Source organism: Vulpes lagopus, chromosome 15 (assembly GCF_018345385.1).
Source record: "Vulpes lagopus strain Blue_001 chromosome 15, ASM1834538v1, whole genome shotgun sequence".
NCBI classification, from domain to species: Eukaryota; Metazoa; Chordata; class Mammalia; order Carnivora; family Canidae; genus Vulpes; species Vulpes lagopus.
The window spans coordinates 19,688,214-19,708,826 of record NC_054838.1 but is presented as its reverse complement, the minus strand read 5'-3'; the positions used below and the strand labels follow the sequence as shown (position 1 = coordinate 19,708,826).

General features: G+C 44.6%; 1 protein-coding gene across 2 annotated transcripts; it reads right to left on the bottom strand.

Annotated features, from left to right (window-relative positions):
• Window positions 1-6,540: 6,540 nt before the first annotated feature.
• RRP8 (ribosomal RNA processing 8) lies at window positions 6,541-20,603 on the bottom strand. 2 transcript variants are annotated; one of them, XR_005983856.1, is made up of 8 exons: window positions 20,368-20,603; window positions 18,362-18,722; window positions 17,614-18,136; window positions 17,395-17,524; window positions 17,113-17,219; window positions 16,929-17,025; window positions 16,491-16,703; window positions 6,541-11,242 (listed from the first exon to the last, which is right to left on the bottom strand). XR_005983856.1 is itself a non-coding variant. In XM_041729676.1 (7 exons), the coding sequence occupies exons 1-7, from the start codon at window positions 20,464-20,466 to the stop codon at window positions 16,584-16,586; spliced, it is 1,437 nt and encodes a 478-aa protein (XP_041585610.1). In that variant the 5' UTR covers window positions 20,467-20,603; the 3' UTR covers window positions 16,118-16,583. The 2 variants fall into 2 exon arrangements, 1 of the variants encoding a protein (XP_041585610.1); XM_041729676.1 differs by lacking the exon at window positions 6,541-11,242 and having other exon boundaries at window positions 16,118-16,703.
• Between the last annotated feature and the right edge of the window lie 10 nt (window positions 20,604-20,613).

Below are 20,613 nucleotides of genomic sequence, written 5' to 3'. Positions count from 1 at the left end.
TCAGTCTAATTTAAAATCCGCATTCAGGGCAGCCCAGGTGGCTCAGTGGTTTAGCACCACCTTCAGCCCAGGGCCTGATCCTGGAGACCCCTGGATCGAGTACCACATAGGGCTCCCTAAATGGAGCCTGCTTCTCCCTCTGCCTGTGTCTCTGCCTCTCTCTCTCTTTCATGAATAAATAAATCTTAAAAAAAATAAAATCCTCATTCAGAAATAGGATATATAGGGGGAAATGTCTGAAATAGAAAAAATAGTTGCTAGTTTCACCCATTAATGCCTAAGAAGCTCTGGTATCTAAAAGATAGGGACTGTTACTATTGTTTTACAGATTCAGTAAATTAGCCAAGGTCATGAAATCAGAAAATGGTGGAGCCAGTTTTTGAATCCAGACATTTGTCCCCAGAATCTATTCTCCTTACAGCTTTCTCTTTCCTCTTCCATACCAAATGTTGAGGATATAGTGGAAAACAAGCATTCTCATGCTCTGTTGGTAGATGGCTATCCTGGTGTAGTTATTCTGGGGAGCAATCTGGCAGCACTTGGTGAAATTAATTAAATATACTATGTTCTGCTCCCAGGTATATGTATCAGTGAGTCACATACAAAATGAGTTGGCATGTGCTCTCCTACTCTACTTTCTAAAAGAATTTGTGTTGGATTAACATTTCTTTCTTCCTTAAATGATTGACAGAATTTGCCAGTAAAACCATCTGGGCCTGGAATTTTTAGTTTTGTTTTTGTAGGGGAAGTCTTAAATTACAAATTCAATTTATTTAATAGATTGAAGGCTAGTAGGTTTTTACTCCTGAATTTTGAGAGTTCTTTATATATTCTAGCTACTAATCCTTTGTCAGATATGTAGTTTGCAAATATGGCCTCCCAGTCTAAAGCATCCTCTTAATCAGATCTTTCAGAGCAAAAGTTCTTAGCTTGGATGAAGTCCAGTTTATCAGTTTTCTTTCATGAATCATGCTTTGATGTCATGTTTAAAACTTTGTCTCACTATAAATAGTAAAGATGTTTCTCCTGTGTTTCTTTTCTAAAGTTCTTTTATGGTCTTGTACTTTACATTTAAGCCAATGATCTATTTTGAGTTAATTTTTATCTAAGGTGTGAAACTAGGTCAAGGTTTATTTTTTGCGTAAGGATGTCCAAGTTCTCCAGCTCCATTTGTTTTTCAGGCTTTCTCGCACCCAATTGCTTTTGCGCCTTTGTCAAAAATCAGCTTGGCATAGTTGTGTTAGTCTATTTCTGAGTTTTCTATTCTGTTCTACTGATTTATATACCTAGCCCACCTTCCACCAATACCACACTTTTTTTTAAAACGATTTTATTTATTCATGAGAGACAGAGAGAGAGAGACAGAGACAGAGACACAGGCAGAGGGAGAAGCAGGCTCCATGCAGGGAGACGTGGGACTCGTGGGACTCGATCCCGGGTCTCCAGAATCACACCCTGGGCTGAAGGCGGCGCTAAACCGCTGAGCCACTCGGGCTGCCCAATACCACAGTCTTTTATTTTTATTTTTTTTATTTATTTATGATAGTCACAGAGAGAGAGAGAGAGAGAGGGGCAGAGACACAGGCAGAGGGAGAAGCAGGCTCCATGCACCAGGAGCCTGATGTGGGATTCGATCCCAGGTCTCCAGGATCGCGCCCTGGGCCAAAGGCAGGCGCCAAACCGCTGCGCCACCCAGGGATCCCCACAGTCTTGATTATTGTAGTTATATAGTAAGTCTTGAAACTGGGTAGGTTCATTCCTCCTACTTTAAGTTTACTGTTTAGATTCTGAATGTTTGGAGATTTTCCTGCTACTGATTTCTAGTTTGACTTTGTTATGGCTAGAAAACACACTCTATATGATTTCAGTTCTTCTAAATTTTTCAAAATTTATTTTATGGCCCAAGATAGAACTTTTCTTCATATATGTTCCATGAGTACTTGAAGATAATTTCCTTGGGTATTCTAATTTCCTTGGATATTCTATAAATGTCAATTAGACCCTATTGGTTGAAGATGTTGTTGAGTCCTTTTTTTTTATAAATTTATTTTTTATTGGTGTTCAATTTGCCAACATACAGAATAACACCCAGTGCTCTGTATACTTGTTGATTTTCTGTCTTAGTTGTTTGAGAGGGGCGTTGAAGTCTCCAACTGCAATTGAGGTTTGGTTTTATTTCTCCTTTCTGTTACATCAGTTTTACTTCACATGTTTTGCACAAGGTTGTTATATGCACATGTAAGACTGTTATGTCTTCTTGCTGCATTTTTTTTTTTTAAGATTTTATTTATTTATTCATGAGAGACACAGAAAGAGAGAAGCAGGCTCCATGCAGGGAGCCCAGTGCAAGACTTGATCCCGGGACTTCAGGAGCACACCCGGGCCGAAGGCTGATGCTAAACTGCTGAGCCACCCAGGGATCCCCTGCATTCTTTTATCAATATATAATGTCCCTCCCTGTCTTTGTCAAATTCCCCTTTGAAGTCTACCTTATTTGATATTAGTATCACCACTCCTGCTTTAATTTTTGCATGATAAATCGTTTTCATTCTCTTTCAATTTGCCTGTACTGTTACATTTAAAGTGAGTTTGTCACAAAGTATAGTTGTCATTTTTTTTTTTTACCACTCTGCCCATCTCTGCTGTTTAATTGGTGTATTCAGTTCATTAATATATAACGTAATTATTGATGTTAGGGAGTAAAGTTGCCACTTTTTTTTCAGATTGCTTCTGTTTTTTTTTTTTTTTGCCTCTTTTCTTTTATATGGCTTCCATGGGTTCACTGGGTACTTTTTAGAGTTCCATTTTGAGCGATCTATAGTGATTTTGAGCTTGTATCTTTGTATAACTTCTCAGTTGTTGCTGTACGTATTGCAATTTAAATGTGTTACTTAACATGGTCTACTGGTGTTGTGATTTTACCAGTTCAAGTGAAGTATTGAAACTTTACCTCCCTTTATACTTTCCTGTTTATAATTATCTTAAATATTTCTCCCACATATGAACATTAGTTCTCCCACATTACAGCACCAGACAGCATCATAATTTTTGCTTCTACCATTACAAAAAATTTCAGAGAACTCAAGAGAAGGAAAGCTAGTTCAACTGGCACATATTTTTATTTACCATGATCTTTCATCTTTCTCGATGTTCCCAGATTTCTTTTTTATCATTTCCTTCTGTTCAAGTAACTTCTTTTAACCATTCTTTTAGGGTAGGTCTGCTGGTGACAAATTCTCATTTTCCTTCCTCTGAGAATGTCCATATTTCTCCTTCATTCCATAAGAATATTTTCACTGGGTATATTGAGTTAATGGTTCTTTTCTTTCAACCTGAAAAATATACTACTCCCTATAGCTTCCATGGTTGATGAGAAATCTACTGTTATTCAAACTGTTTTCCCCCTTTAGATGTCACTTTCAATATTTTAATTTTTTTAAATTTAGTTTTCAGAAGTTTAATTATGATATGTTCGATAACTGATTTTTTTTTTCATGTTTATCCTGTTTGGGGTTCACTCTGTCTCGCCAAATTTTGGGGAGTTTTCAGCTATTTTTCATCAAGTACTTTCTTAGCTCCTTCTAGGATTTTGATGACACAATGTTGGATCTTTTGTTATCATCCCACAGTTTCCTGAGGCCCTGTCCACTTCTTTCAGTCTATTTTCTGTGTTACTCAAACTGAGTTATTTATATTATCTTTTCCTTCCTCCCTTTTAGTTATTTATACTTTTCAGTTCTAGAATTTCCATTTGGTTCCTTTTTGTAGTTTCTGTCTCTGGCAAGGTTCCCCATCTGTATATTTACTGAGGCCATACTTTCCTTTAGTTTCTTATACATATTTTCCTTTCATTGTTTGAACACACTAATAGCAGCTACTTTGAAGTATTTGACAGCTAAATCCAATATCTGAGCTCCCTAGAGTCAATTTCTATCAAGTGTCTTTTACTCTGAGTATAAATTACTGTTTATAATTTCATGCTTTTATAACAGGGTTATAATTTCTTGTTTATTTGTATGCCTGGTAATTTTGGTTGAAAGCTGGTTGTTGTGGATAATATGTTGTAGTAAGTTTTCCTTCTGTCATATTCTGAAGATGTGTTGCTGGTGTTCTAGCAGGCATTTTGGGGTGAGGGTGGGCTTAAATTGCAAATATTTTATTTCCTGTGTTATGCAACAGAAGATATCTTTGTTTATTTCTTCCAGCTTCTAGCAACAGCTTGCCTTTTTTTTTTTTTAAGAGCCTAGTCTCAGGGCATCTCTGCATTTTACAGAGTTTAGTCACTGGCCAAGGATCTGAGCAGATTTTGGCTCAGATTTTGGGGCTCACCTCTTCTACAGTGCTTTTGCTTCTGGGGTTTTCTTTTTAAATTTCCAGCTGCTTTCCATTACCAAACCCATCCCCTGACACTTCCTTCAGTTGCCACCTAAGCTGGACATGAATTGAGGAAGGCACTGTCAAAAAAGCAGCAAAATGGGACACCTGGGTGGCTCAGTGGCTGTACGTCTGCCTTTGGCTCAGAGCATGATCCTGGAGTCCTGGGATCGAGTCCCATATCGGGCTTCCTGCATGGAGCCTGCTTCTCCCTCTGCCTATGTCTCTGCCTCTCTCATAAATAAATAAATAATATCTTAAAAAAAAAAAAAACAGCAAATTTGCACATCTCAGCCAGTGCACTTCTGTCATTCAAAGGCAGATTCTTCACTGGACTCTGTCAGCTTTATTTGCTAGGCACCCCCGAGTCTCCTCTGTGCATGTATACTTTAGCAGTCATGCAAAGATTTGGGCAGTTCATGTTAGTATTTTGGTTTCACACCTCATGCCACTTCCAGGATTTCTGCTCTTAAATTTCCAGCTGCTTTACCATCCTGAACTATGTCTTCTGCTATTCTGGGCCAGTGAGGCTGTGGTTTTCTGCCTTTAGAACTGGTGGATAGGGTGGGGCTGGGAAGGACCTTCAGGCAAAGACCACAAAATCATAATTTTTATCCATTGCAGTTGAAGTCTTTTAAAGGTAAATTCTCCTCTAGTTTTTGCCTGCTTTTGTTTACTTTTCAGTGTCTTCAAATAATTGCCTTTTGGTTTACATTTTAGTTAGGTTTTTCTTGTTAATTTTGTTATATTTTATAGGGGAATAAATGGCCTCACAAATTGACTTAAAATCTGGAAACAACACCCACACATATATTTTTAAGAGAACATTTATAAGAAAATTCTTTACTTAGTTGTTTGTGGTGACAAAGATTTATATAATCTAAATTCCTTAACTAGGAGAATGGATATGTTAAATGTTCTAAATAGGCACTCTGGGTGGCTCGATCAGTTACGAGTCTTCAGCACATGTCATGATCCTGGGGTTCTGGGATGGAGCCCAATATCAGACTCCCTGCTCATTGGGGAACCTACTTTTTCCTCTGCCTCTCCCCTCTGCTGATGCTTTCTTATTCTGTCTCAAATAAATAAATAAATGGAAACTCTAGAAAACTAAAGACATTGGGGGCAAGTAAGTCTTAGATCCTAGGGGTACAGTATTGAATAAAATAGATCAAGTCCCTGTTGTCTTGGAATTTATATTTTGGTGTGGAGAAATACACAATAATCATATAAACAAAAATGCAATTGGAAAGGTGATAAGTTCCTTGAAGAAAAATTAAGCATGGATGGCAGTAGAGAGGAGGGGACTACAAAAATTGACATGAAGAGACCTGAATGAAGTGCATAAGTGAGTCATGTAGATATCATGGAAATAACAATCTACATAGATGGAATAATAAGTACAGTGACCTGCAGCAGGGGTATGCCTAGACTTTTCAATAAATAGCATAGTGGACCATGTAGCTGAAAAAAACATGAGTAAAAGGAGTGAATGTTAGATAACTGGAATCCAGAAAATACAGAGCCTTTTAGGTCACTGTAAGAAATCTAGATTATGCTATGAGAGAGATGGGAGGCCAATAGAGCATTTGAAGAAAAAGAAACATGAGTTAAAAGTACACACAGCAACAGGTATAGCACTCAAAAGCACTGTGTTGAGAAAAGGAAGATTTGTAGGAAAATATTTATGTTCATTCATGAGCACAGCTGCAAAAGTCCTATGCAAAATATTACCAAATTGATTTCAGCAATATATGAAAAAGGATAATAATCAACTAAAGTGATTATATTCTAAAAATTCAAGGTTGATTATACATATGGAAGTGAATCTATTACTTGCTACACTGACAGAACTTTTTTTTTTTTCCAAGATGTTATTTATTCATGAGAGACACAGAAAGAGAGAGGCAGAAACACAGGCAGACGGAGAAGCAGGCTCCATGCAGGATACCTGATGTGGGACTTGATCTTGGAACTCTGGGATCACTCCCTGAGTCAAAGGCAGACGCTCAACCACTGAGCCACCCAGGTGTCCCAACAGAACTTTTTAAAAAATATTTTTATTTGAGAGAGAGCATGTGCGTACAAGCGCAGGAAAGGGAGAGAGAGAGAGGGAGAGTCTCAAGATGCAGGGCTCAGTCTCACAACCCTGAGATCACAACCTGAGCCAAAACTAAGAGTCAGATGCTCAACGGACTGCACCACCCAGACATGCCTACACTGACAGAACTCTTAAAAATATATATGATCATCTCAATTCAAAGCATTTGACAAAAATTGAAATCCAATTCACGATAAAAGTAATAGCAAACAGAAAGGCACCTCATTAATCTGACGATCATTAATCAGAGCCTTGCTGCAAATATCATACCCAATGATGAAATACTAACCACGATTTTTTCAAGCTTGAGAATGAGACAAGGACTTTCACCAACATCACTTCTCTTGAACACAAAGATCTGGCCGGGTGTTCAAAGCAGCCACCTGGGTGGCTCAGTGGCTGAGCTTTCAAGGTCATATGTGCAAATGCATTAAGTTGGCCATTGTGGATACAACCGCTACCACCTAACTGGCTAGGTTCAATCCTGTGGCCATACTGAGGGGTCAGGGAAGCTGGGAAAGAGTCTAGCTGATTTCCCAGGAAGGAGAAAATGGGTTTGAGGAACAGCTGGTGCGTCTCTTCCACAACATATATATATACCCAAACCATATGTGTGTCCAAAGATACATATGTATCTAGGGACACACAACAACATGTTGTGGGGTGATGAACAGAAGAGCAAGAATCAGGAATAAAGGAAACAAAGAACAAGAGGGAGCTTTTGTGGGCCAATCCTAAAACAGGGCCATAAATGTAGGAGGCTTAACTCAATTCTTAACATCAACCTATGCAGCAATAAAGAAAAAGTCCAGCAGCCATGCTAACGAGACTGACTGACGTGTGACCTTAGTTTTTATAGCTGTCCATCCTCTCTTGGTCCAGGTGTTTTCTAAGCCTCACTGCTTGGACTTTTCATAAGTTTTGTGAATTACTTATTGACATCTTTCCAGTACCTTCTCTTCTTAACCACACTTTGTTATAGCAAAACTCAAAGTGTCACAGAGTAGATGGTATTTTACCTGTTGAACCTCCATCCCATGTGGAGCTCCAGCCATTACAGTAGGCATCCTTACTTCATCCTTGGTGTTAGTGGGAATGCAGCTGCAGAAAGCCAACATCTAGATAAACCTGCTTTCCAGTAGCAACAGCCAAGCACAGGAAGAGGACCCTTGCCTCCCAAATCTCATGACTGAATCTAATTGATGTAACATAGTTTTTACTGAGGATCCTAGCTCCAAGGATTTTAATTTCTCCAGATGGCAAAGAATTTGAAGCAACCAGGTAAATGGATATATTTACTATGGTGGATGTATACCCTGGAACACTGCATGGCTGACAGAAGCAACAAAGTACCTGTATAAGTAGCTACACAGATGATATCCCTTATTTACCTATTTGGGCTCCTAGCCACCAGACTATCTCCCTCTGCAGCACAACCTCCCACTCCACCCTACTCCCCACCCCCTTACACACACTCCGGTTGTCTTGCTGCAGCAGAGATTCTGCAAACTCTATTTCCCAGAATCTACTGCCAGCTGGTTCCATCAGGTCCTTCCTATCAATGGGACTTCCTAAAGGGAAACTCAAAATGAAAGACAGCAGGAAGGCCCTTCATTCCTGTTCTCCAGCTGCTGTCACACTACTTAAGCTGCAGGCAACTGTCTCCAGCTACTAGCTGCTTCTGCATTTAGCAGCACCTTTGCCTCACTTGTTATAGAGATTTTAGCAGTAGACAGGCAGTCATGCCTTTGCTCAGAAGTCTAAGCCCTAGGTACGAGGAAGAAGCTTCCTACAGAGCTACAAGCTCCAGAACCTACAGAGCTCCAAGAACCAGTCAAAAGGGGCTCATTCTCTGAGCAACTAGTTTCCGGTGATTATATCACTTCTTCCTGTTTGTTTTCCCAGGACTTGGGATGTTTTGATTTCTCCAGTTACTAATTTTTGAATTACATCAGCAACTTCTTCCTATTGTTCCAGCCTTCTAACATTTGCAATTAATTCTCTGAGTGAAATGCTGTCACTTAAGTACTTAGTGTGGTTTGCACTTTCCTGACAGGGCCCTGATTGATATGTGAATGGCTATTAGAAACACAGCTGAGTGAGGGAGAGGGATGGCAAAGTAAAAATAAATTGTCAGTAACACTCTATATAAAAGCACATGCACACGAACAGCTCACATTCTCTAAGAATATGAACATAAGAAAGAGGATGTTAAATGAGTTTTTAAGTTGTAGAAGATCTTTGGAAAATACACAAAAACTGAACACAATAGGTAACAGGTACTGACACATTCTAAATAAAGATGCTGGATATATCCAAAGAGAATTTACTCTAAGATAATAAAGCTGATACAGAGACTCTCAACACAACTTTCTACTACATAAGAAGCGGGAAATGAAAGATGCATTGATGGAAATTTTTAAGAAGAGAACTTTTCCTCCTTGCAAGGCAAAGGAGCAGCGCTGTTCCCTCCATCCTAAACCAAGTAAGGAAGGCTCCAACAGAACCATTTATAGTCCTTTTGTGTTCCCACAAGGGACAGGCTTTATATTCACTCAGATTACATTCTCTAGCTAGAGGCTTGCCACACTCAGGAATGGTAAGAGAGCCATCTTCATACGACCACTGAGGTAGAGCCTGGTGCAGAGGCTTCTTGGGAGAATAGAACCTGAGTTACTTATGAGGGTTTGGAGTCATGTGATATACAAGTTGGTGCTTATTTCTCACATGGAGAAGTCCATTGGGCTTGCTGGGGCAAGCAAGGGGAGAGGAATCAGCTGCTGGCTGGCCTGCACTTTTAGTGTTTGGTGGGATAAAAACATGCATGAGTTTCTGGTGGGCTTCATAAAAGGGAACCAGTCTTGAGGTGTTTGTTGGGACCTCTCCCAGAAGGGCTGCCCAGGGGAAGTGCAGGCTGTGTATCATAAAGAGAGAAGCAAAGCCAGTCAGTGCACAAGTCCCCATGGGGCCTCCAGAGAGAGCCAATACCCCACATGAGAGCCAATATTTAAATGTCTTGGTAGAGCACACTGATGGAGTTTAGCTCTTTCTCCTCCAATGTGCCCTCCTCACCCCAATCCTAAGTAACAGAGAAGGTAAAGAACGAGTGAAAGAAACAGACAATGCGTCCCCCATCCCACTGAGCTGAAGGAAGAATAGCTTTGAATTGGATAGGTTGCTGACAGGTCACTGAGGTATGGGAAAGGGTAGGGGAGACAAACATATTTAAAATGTTAATATTTTAGATTGGCCTGTTATGTTGTAGGGAATAATGGAAGAGGGACGCCTGGGTGGCTTAGCAGTTGAGCATCTGCCTTCGGGTCAGGGCGTGATCCTGGGGTCCTGGGATAGAGTCCCACATTGGGCTCCCCACAGGGAGTCTGCTTCTCCCTCTGCCTATGTCTCTGCCTCTCTCTGGGTGTCTCTCATGAATAAATAAAATCTTAAAAAAAAAAAATAATGGAACATATTTATAGCAGGGTATTAACAATGCAGAAGGACCTTTGAAGTAAGGCCAAAAAGGTAGGGGCTGTGGCAATCAGCAAGACTCCAAAAAGAAAAAAAGTTAAGTAGGGCATCCCTGCTTAATCAAGAACACATCCATCATCTTGCGACCATCAGAATCAAGAGACCAAGGAAAAACAACAGCCTAACGGTTAACATCCTTGAGTTCCTAAACCAAAACGAACAGCCCCTACCTTCAGGTTTCTAATTACACTAGAAAAAAAATCTAATGTGTTTAGGACATTCTTCAGTGGGATATTTTCTTCTGATCACAATCAAAACACAACTGATAAAATGAGTATTTCAACTTCCTCATGTGATTGTTTTTCTCTCCATTAAAAGTTATAGAACAGGCAGGAGTGTTGACTGGCACCTGGTAAAATTCTACGTTTGAAGCACCCTGAAGGAAACAGAAAGGGTTTTGTGATCTAGAGTGAGGTCAACAGGAGATGCCCAGAAAAGATATATTAACCAGGGTATATAATGCTGGTTTCTTTTTTTTTTAGATTTTATTTTATTTAATCATGAGAGATACAGAGCAGGAGAGAGGGAGAGGCAGAGACACAGGCAGAGGGAGAAGCAGGCTCCATGCAGGGAGCCTGATGTGGGACTTGATCCCGGATCTCCAGAATCACGCCCTGGGCTGCAGGCGGCGCTAAACCACTGCGCCACCTGGGCTGCCCTATAATGCTGGTTTCTGTAACCTTCCTAAAGCTCAGGAACTTAATGTAATAGATGTTCATTTTTGTTTAAAGTCCAATGTGGATGTTCTTGGTCAAAGAGCTTTCCTCTAAGCAGTGACTTAGACTCTATGTTCTGGGTCTTCAAAACATGTGCTTCAAGGTTACTGAGGAAGGCAAGAGTAGGTGGAAGAATGTGGAGAAGGCTGATCCACTCTTTAATTGTCTTGGTCTGGTAGTAAAACATCATTTCTACTTACTTTCCAGTGGTGAGGCCTATTCACACAGGAGCTGGGAAACGGAATTTAACTGTGTGTCCATGAGATGGACATTTTTTTTTTAAGATTTTATTTATTCATGAGAGACACAGAGAGAGAGAGAGAGAGGCAGAGACACAGGCAAGCGAGAAGCAGGCTCCATGCAGGGAGCCCAACGCAGGACTTGATCCTGGGTCTCCAGGATCACACCTTGGGCCGAAGGCGGTGCCAAACCGCTGAGCCACCGGGGCTGCCTGTGATGGACATTTTGGTAAGCATCTAGCCAGTTCCTTCTACAGAAGAAATGGGGATATTGATGTGAAGACCTGGAAGATGAAAATGAGCTCATCACAAAAAAGTATTGTAGGAAGATGAACCAGCATGTCTGAAAACCCAGCAGAACAGGTTGGGATGTGTGAGGAATGACAAGAAAGCCCATGTGGCTGGAGCCTCATGAGGAAGGAGTGGGTTAAGATGCATTTGGGAGAGCGAGGCCTGGGGCAAGATCACAGAGGGCCTGGGAACGGGTCTGTCTTTTGTCTCAAAGCACTGAGAACCCATTGAAGGATTTTAAAAAGAGAAATGACATATCTGATTTACATTTTAAAAACATCACTTGGCTGTGTGGAAATGAATCGCTTTGGGGGCAGAAGTGGAAATAGTTAAACCAGTAAGGCAGTTGCTACAGTGGTTGACCGTCCTAGAACCAGGTGGCCATCCTAGAACCAGGTGGCTGGTCTGAGAAATCACCTGGGAAGGAGGATGACCTGTGGATACAAAGCTCTAATTGCGGGTCTCCGCCTGTGAAAAGCTGTAAAGGGCTTTGTGCAAATATGTAAATGGCTGAGTGTTTGGAGCTGCGCTGTGTCTCTGCCAAGACCATGTTGTTTCCTTTGGAACTATGTTCCCATACGGCTGTGTTACAGGAACAAAGGCTGGAGCACACCAAACACTGCAGCAGCAAGAGACCTCTCAAAGCACGCTGAACAAGCACAAGGCACAGGCTGCCATCCAAACCCAACCGGATTCTTGTCTCTCACTAACCCTGCAGGCTTTTTTTCATTTGGGGGCACTCTTCCCCTGCTGTGGAGAGAAACTGCAGCTAGCCTGGGACGTTTCAGCTCATTCTTAGTTAATAGTCCTAAGCAACCACAAGCAATTAGAATAACCCTACGTAACAGTAAATAATCTGTACTTACTGTAGCTCTACTTCCCCTCCCAGCCCTGCCCCACTTAAGTCTAGTCTCCAGGAGCCTGAGCTGGGGAGGGGAAGAATAATCTGAGTGCTCTTTGTTCTTCTTACCTCCAAACTACCTAACAGCTGCTGACTGCTCTGGGCCCAGCTGCATAGGAGTAAGGGGGTAAGAGTGGACAGAAGGTTCTTGCTAGACTGGATGCTTTTGTGCCCTATGGGCCTGGCAGATACTTAAAGGGGATATCCCTGCTGTCCCCTTGACCCTGGTAGAGGCAGCATTAGTGTGTGGTCTCTTTTAACTCTCTCCTCAGCTCACATGGCACATTCCTAGCTTCTCTGTGCTAAGGTCTCCTTGCTTCCTCAAATGGTCCTACTGGACAGGACCCAAGACCACCTCATGCTTCCCTCTCTCCTGCAAGATGCACAGGATACGTGACACCTGCATCACTTGCCACAGCCAATTCTGGGAATGCAGGTCTATGCAAAAGCAGCAGCACTCCCCCAGCTCCACCACTGAAACAGTTAGTGAGTCTCTGCTTGCCCTCTACATTCCCAGGGCAGGAGTTAGACTCCAGCCTCATCATTCCTCAGCTGTAGGAATAAATACTTCAAGCTTCCTGAATGGTCCCAGTGGAGTCTCCGCAGTTAGGTTTGAGGTGAAGGGGGTGGGTCCCCACAGTCCAGCTGTGCCGTCTCACAACAGCAAGCTCTCTACAAAGCCATCCTGCACAGCCTCTTCCCATGCATCCTCTTTCTGACCTTGAACCCCAAGCATGCTATTAATACCACCAGCAATCATACTCAATTTTCCTTATTCATTCATTCCGTCTTACTCTCTTGAGGATATTCACGTTCTCCTTGCCTTAAAACTCCAACTTCTCTGCTACTCTCTCAACCCTGCTTCCTACTTCACTGTGAAGAACCAAAGCAACCAGAATAAAACTTCTCAAACCCTATCCTGATCTCCTGAATCAGAAACTGGGGGAGGGCTTGGTAATCACCAGGTGATTCTAATGCACTGCCTTGCACAGTAGAACAACCCTCTCCCACTTACCTTTTACTACTCTTGCCCTTCCTTCAACCTGTTCTCAAATCGTTCTTCAAACTAGTTTGCTTAGCTGTCATGCTGTTATTTCTTAAGGAAATCTACTTTTCTCTCTCCAACCTAGGCTCTCAACATTAAACACGGAGGTCTAGGAACTTCGGCTTGCCCAAGAGTTTATCTGGAAGCTAATAATGGAGCCGGGAGGCCCCAGATCAGGCTCAGAGGAGTCCTGCTTTCAGAATCAGAGCAACTGATGGAGACACCAGTGGGCCTGAGCTGAGTCCAAGCCAGAGAAATATTTACTCGAGTGGACTGAGCCAGAACAGGTAAAGGAAAAATCCAAATGGTAAGTAAGGAGAACAACAACAACAAAAAAAGGCAGATCCTAGCTGTCCTGCTGAAAATTTAAAAAAAAAAAAAAAAAAACAGGGAAAATTAACCAAGATCTAGGAATATAAACATCTGTGAAAGAACAGAAACAGGAACCTATCAAAGGTAAAGTGTGTCCCACAATGAGATGCCTGCTACTCCAACACCTCCCTTGGACTTTGTGGCCTGCCTCCCCTTACTCCTGGAGGCTCCTGTCCTATGCAACTGCCATAATAATAATTTCCCCAGCGAATCCTGACAAGCTGGAGAGGACTGTGAGGGTGTTTTATCCCAGTAGCCAGCTCCACTCATCAGCCTCACATTGCTCCCAAAATGGCAGTCTCTCTAGTAGGCAGCCCAAACCCCTTGCACTTCTGAAATTCGTGCCATCTAGCTTCCCTGTCACTTTGTCTGCATATCTCCTGGATCAGCCTCCTCCCTCAAGAGGTTGGCACCTGTTCTGTGCCAACTTCTATCATCATCCTGGAGAACTTCAAAATCCAGTCAGACAAGACCTCCCCATAATACCAGAGCCCTCAGTCCATTATCCAGTGTACGGGCACCTCCCTCACACGCCTCTCAGGGACTGACCCCTGTGGCTTCACTCTAGGCTCAGCCATTGCCTGGAGCTGCTATGCTTCCAACACTAAGAATTCAGGCACTCTAAATTTCTGACCACCAGTTCTCATCTGCCCAGGTTGCTTGTTTAATGATTCCCAGTGCAACAACCCATTCCTCGTCTTCACTCTCCTACCACTTCTACAACATTGCCCAATCCCACATGGTGACGTTACTTCTAAATGGTGTGAAATGCCTTTGCTTTCCTTTCATTTCCATCGCATGGCAAGATTTCGGCTCTGGATGATCCTTTACTATTCATTTTCCCCACAGCTACACCTAGATTCCTGAATAGGCAGAGATAACCACACCACTGGGCTGGCTAGTGTAACCATAAAGTCATGAGTAATACCAATATAAATTCAAAGAAGCCCTCAACATTATTTAGCAATTTTTACCTTACTGCAATCTGACTTCACTCTAAATTTTAACAGACCTTGCAACAGCATTTGACAGCTGACAACTTCCCCATCTCTTCCTTCCATATTGAAAGCACTCACTCTCTTGGTTTTACTCCTCCATTTCTTGCCCAACCCTCTCATATTGTCACCCTGATGGGTCCATTTGCTTTTCCTTATTCATTACATGCTCCTCAGAATTTTATTGAGCCGTTTTCTCTAAATATATTATTCTGGATACCTTCTCTGTTCCCATGACTTGAATTACCACCTCTAGATGGCTTATTCCTAAATCCCAGCACAGATCTCTCCTGGCATTTTTACATCCCCCTTCCAAATGAACATCAAACAGGTACCTAAAACCCAACATTCTCAACGACAGCACCAGCCCAACCTGTTGCTCAAGCAAGAAGCCACTTACTTCAGATTCCTTCCTCTCACCAACCTTCAATATCCCACCTGCTCAACTTCTCCCATCTGCTTACTTCTTGCATTGTCCCTTGTCCTTGGTGCTCACATCTTGAACTGTGAACCTGGGTTCTTGCAACACCCTCCTCTCATCAGTCCCACTCAACTAGACCCTGTTTTTCCACCACCTCAGCGACAAGCTCTGAGAATATGAAGATAAATACGAGTCGAAAAGACCGCAGCCTAGGGATCCCTGGGTGGTTCAGTGGTGTAGTGCTTGCCTTCGGCCCAAGGCATGATCCTGGAGTGCTGGGATTGATTCCCACATCGGGCTCCCTACATGGAGACTGCTTCTCCCTCCGCCTGTGTCTCTGCTTCTCTCTCTCTCTCATGAATAAATGAATAAAATCTTTAAAAAAAAAAAGAAAGAAAAGAAAAGAAAGAAAAGAAAAGATCGCGGCCTAATGCACAAAGCAATCACAATGCAATTTGAAGAAAGCAGATGAAGAAGTTAATTCTGCTTTGGGAGGGGTGCAGCAGGGAACAACTAAGCTATGTGGAAGGATGAATAAGACTCTATCAGTCAGTATTCAGCAGACAGAAGAGCACATGCAAAGACACTGGGGGACACAGCCTATCCTCCAAACATGCTCTCTGGCCTACAGCATACCTCAAAGCCTCCATCTCCTCACTGGAGGTATCTGACTGGCTTAGAGCCCTGGAAGCTGTGTCCCAGTGGGCACTGTCAGTTTTTGCCCTTCACAACAGGTAAGAGGCTGCATCTTTATACCTAGACCCATAGCAGATACCTTCGAAGAGAGGGCAAGGGTCTATCATCCCAGTTCATCTTTTTCCAATACCAGCCTTCCTTTCCCATAACTTTCCTAGGCATGCTGATCTGGGCCCGCTGCAAGGTGAAAACAACACAGACCCTTGTGCCAATGGACAACCCAATGCTCCACACTACCATGGCATCAACTAGTTATTTATGAAGAGACCCAGCTCCTTTACCACCCTCCTCCAAGAACTTATCAACAATCTCTGAATACCCTGTGAAATGAAGCCCATTAGAAGGCCTACCTTGAACTCCCTCTCAGTCTTCCCCAATCAACAAATCCATTCTTTACTCTTCAACCTCCAAACCTAAGGAAGGGCCTTTAGAAAATAGTAAGGCTTACAACACATCACAGCCATAGCTGAAGTTTATTGTGCACCTCTTATGTACCCGGCCTTGGCTGTAGATTTCCTCAGCAGACGGAAATCAGAAGAGAGTAGAGATGACAGGACAGAAAGTCCATGTGGCTCCTGAGAGATGGAAAGAAGAGCCAAACCCAGAGATGCCTGGAATTCCAAACCAGCTAGTTCCCACATGTGTAAGACTCATAATTCCCCGATACACTTGTATTTTAACAATAAACTCCTTATTCTTTAGCTAGCCCAAGTGACTTTATGCCTCTCACTACCAAGAAGCCTCCCTTAGAGTTGGGCTGAATCAGGGGGTTTCATTACACTTTGGTCTTGGGACACAGGAAGGGATGTACCAGTTCCTGAGTCAGAGCTTGGCTGGATACAGTCTTCAGAGTTCTGAGCCTGGAGTTCAAGACTTGCTTCCCCTTTCAAGGTGGGCCCAGAGGTCACCTGCGCTTGTAGAGACATGGCTGAAGCTTCAGGCCTGTGAGCTGAGCCTTGGGCCCTACCCGGGGAGGCCCAGTCTTTTCAAAGTCAAACAAGAAGAAGTGGCTGTTGGTAAGGTCCTAGGGATGGAAAAGACCTAGTGAGCTCCAAATCCTCACCCCAGGTCCTCAAAACACTTCTGTTCATGTCCCGCCCTTGCTCAGAAAGCTTCCCAGGGCTCTCCCATGCATCCTGCCTTCAAAGAGCAAATGTCGGTGTCTGTGCCTATGGCTTCCTTCCTAAACACCATTACCCTAAAAAAGACTATATGAGACAAAAACGGGGAGACTTCTTGGGACCCTTACCTTGGAGATGACCTTGAAGCCCAGTTTGGTCACAGCCCCCAGAAAGTTCCGAACGTCTTCAAAGCGGCTACTGACTTCAGCCACTTTCAAGAGACCCCTGCGTAGAGGGGAGAAGTTCTATGTAAATGCGCAGACATATGCCTGTGCACATATATACATGCGTCTGTGTCCCGGGAACTCCTACCCTTGCTTCAGCACTCGATTTGCCTCCTCTAGGAAGTCCCTGATGTTGGTTCCCATCAGTGAAAGGCAGAACACTGCGACATCCACAGACTCATCCTCCAGAGGCACCTGTGGAGAGTGGGAGTACTGTATAGAGCACACAACATGGGAGCAGAAATCCAGCACGGGCTGCTAGCGCTAGGCACCAGGATGCAGGGTGTGGAGGAAGGGAGCATTAGAGATTAGCACGTGGAGGCTGGGTCTAGAGCACAGGCCAGATCCACGGAGAGATAGGAGGGCTTACCTGAGCCATGTCACACACAGTGACCCTGGGGTCCAGAGACGCCAAGTCAAAGCAGTGCACAGTGTTCCGGATACTTGAAGCCAGGCGGCAGTCCCCGCAGCCGAAGTCAGCTACCACCAGGGACGCAGGCCTGGGAGTGGAGGGGAGGGATCATTCACTGGTCTAGTCTGAGCCATGACTGACCCACATCGCTTCTCGCAGTGCCCAACCCCCATTCACCGCTGGCGAAGATCCCTGGCGATGCGGTCCACTGGCTGCAGTGGCCACTTCTTGACTTGGCTCTGGAAGCCGCGGTGGTAGAGGAGAAAAGCCTCAGGGTCTTCCTGAAAGAGGCGCTGTGCGGCACTGCTAGGCTTTGAGTATAGCTGTTCGTTGAGGTAGCGAAATCGGGCACCATCCAGCCTCTGGGCCATGCGGGCTCGCAGAGCCCCGGCCCGATCCTCATGGTTATCTGGACTGGGGGCAGGAGGCATCTCTGCCTCTTCTGTTGGGGCTGTGGCTGGAGCCTGGTCCAACGGCTGAGGTGGCCGAAACTTGTTCTTATGTCTCCGTTTGTTCTTTTGCCGGTTCCGCCACTGCTTACGGCTCAAGGTCTGGGGAGGGTTAGAAGTGGTTCCAGGACTTGGCTTGGATAGGTCACTCGTAGCGCTACTCTTCAGGTCACTCGTAGCGCTACTCTTCCGGTCACTCGTAGCACTACTCTTCTGGTCACTCGTAGCGCTACTCTTCCAAGCTTTGGGACCTGCAAAGAGGGAGATAAGAAAGCATATTTGGGGCAAGATCCCCTGATTTCAGAGGATTGGTGATCATCCTGGCCGTATCCCCGTCCTTAGGAAAGAGACTGTGCCCGGATGAAAATACTTCTTACTGCTGAACCCCAAGCCTAGTGGTGGCAGGTAACCTCTGTCATATACAGGACCGGCTGACCTCCCCTTCCTGTCCCACACACATACACATCCATTAGTACCTATTTGGTTATCATCATCCAGGTGCTGGGTAGGGCTTGAAGGGACCTGCTTCTGGCATTTCTTCTTTCTTTTCTGTTCTTTGGCAGAGTCATTGGCATTAAAAACCCCTTTGAGGCACTTTTTCTTCCTTTCTACTTCCTTTTCTTCATACTCACTGCCAGGCGGGCCCTGTTTTTGACATCTCTTCCTCTTCTTTACTTCAATAGAAGTGCTGGCAGATGACGCCTTTTTGGGGCGTTTCTTCTTCCTTTCCACCACATCCTCCTCAGAGTCACTGCTGGGCAGGCTAGGGGGTTGCTGGGGAAGAGATGCTGCTTCCAGGGCCCGTAATGTGGCCAAGAGCTGCCGGTGCTTGGAGCCCTGGGGAAAACAAGGAAAGAGAGGAGGGGTGAGGTGAATAGACAGGGCCTGCAGAATAAGAAAGCAAAGGTGGAAACCTTTCAGATGCTGGCAGAAGCATCTGGATTATTCCTAGTTAACCCCACTACTTTTCATAATGTCAGCCAGCCCCTGACCAACCTTTAAGTCACCATCTCAGCCTTTGGGAGGTTGGAAAGAAGAGAAACCACCCACCTCACTTCTTCAATTTGCAAATGAGAACATGGAAGTTCCCCAGAGGAATGTGGTAAGGCCACAAGTAACAGGACCAAGGCCAGAGAACAGAAGTTCCAACCCTCCATCTCAGGCTTTTGCCTCTAGGTGGTATCCTTCTATAAAAGCTAGGGAGGGGGGATCCCTGGGTGGCGCAGCGGTTTAGCGCCTGCCTTTGGCCCAGGGCGCGATCCTGGAGACCCGGGATCGAATCCCACGTTGGGCTCCCGGTGCACGGAGCCTGCTTCTCCCTCTGCCTATGTCTCTGCCCCCCTCTCTCTCTGTGTGTGTGTGACTATCATAAATAAATAAAAAAATTAAAAAAAAAAAAAAAAAGCTAGGGAGGTTTCTGAAAACAAGAGTGACACAATCACAGGTGTGTATTTCACATGAATCTAGCTGTAGTGTAGAGAATAAACTGAAAGGAACAAGCTGTAGACCGAGAGACCAGGGGTGTTGATTATAGCAATGGGTTGAGGGGATGAAAAAGAATAAAGCAGGCTGATTCCATGCTGGACGCTGACTGAAAGGTAGGAAAAGCCTGCGGAAGTACAGCAGCTTTCACATATGCAAAGGCTTATAGGAGAAGATCTTCTGTCCAGGAGGCCTTCTGGATTGAAGTCCTGCGGGGAGGCCCCAGCGCAGGCATTTAACCTGGAGGTTTTCAGTACCCACGGCTGGACCACTCCTTTAGAATGGTAGTGCTGGTAATCCCTCATGGTCATGCTCTCTCCAATCCAGTCTCCACACCGCAACCAATGGCTTTTCCAAAATGCAAATCTTACACCGCAACCAATGGCTTTTCCAAAATGCAAATCTTACACCGCAACCAATGGCTTTTCCAAAATGCAAATCTTTTTTTTTTAATTTTTATTTACTTATGATAGTCACAGAGAGAGAGAGAGAGAAAGAGAGAGACAGAGACACAGGCAGAGGGAGAAGCAGGCTCCATGCACCGGGAGCCCGACGTGGGATTCGATCCCGGGTCTCCAGGATCCCGCCCTGGGCCAAAGGCAGGCGCCAAACCGCTGCACCACCCAGGGATCCCCCGAAATGCAAATCTTAAGAAATCATTCCTCTGCTAAAACCATTTCATTTTCTTTTACCGTTAAAATATGCAAAGCTTCTACTCTGTCTCTCCAACTTCAATGGCATACCCTCTCAGCTCTCTGTGCTCCAACCGCGCGGACTAGTGTGCGTGTGACCCGAACAACCCAGGACTCGCTTCCCTGCCCCAGGGCCTTTGCACGTGCTTTTCCCGTCCAGACAACCGTGTTCACTAACTTCTGCTCAACAGCTCTCACTGAGTCGGATCTCGCGCCGGCCGCAGGCGCCCCGCCGCCCCGACACACTCACCCACACACGGCGTGACCCAAAGCTCGGATCCACCTGCGTGGGCTTCTCGGCCGCTCACCTTGATCTGCGAGGCTGCGGCGCGCGGAGGCCGTGGAGCTACAGGCGGGAAGCCCGCCCCTGCTGGGGCCTCGTCGGCCCACTCTGGCTCCTCAAACATGCGGGTGGGGTGGGGGAGGCCGCGGGGTCCACACGCCTCTGCACGTGCAGGACGCGTCTCCAGCAATCGGAGCGCGCGAACCGCCGGAACCGAGCCGGAGACCAAAGAGTGAGAGTCTGCGGGGTAGAGCGGCCGGAGCGGCGCCGG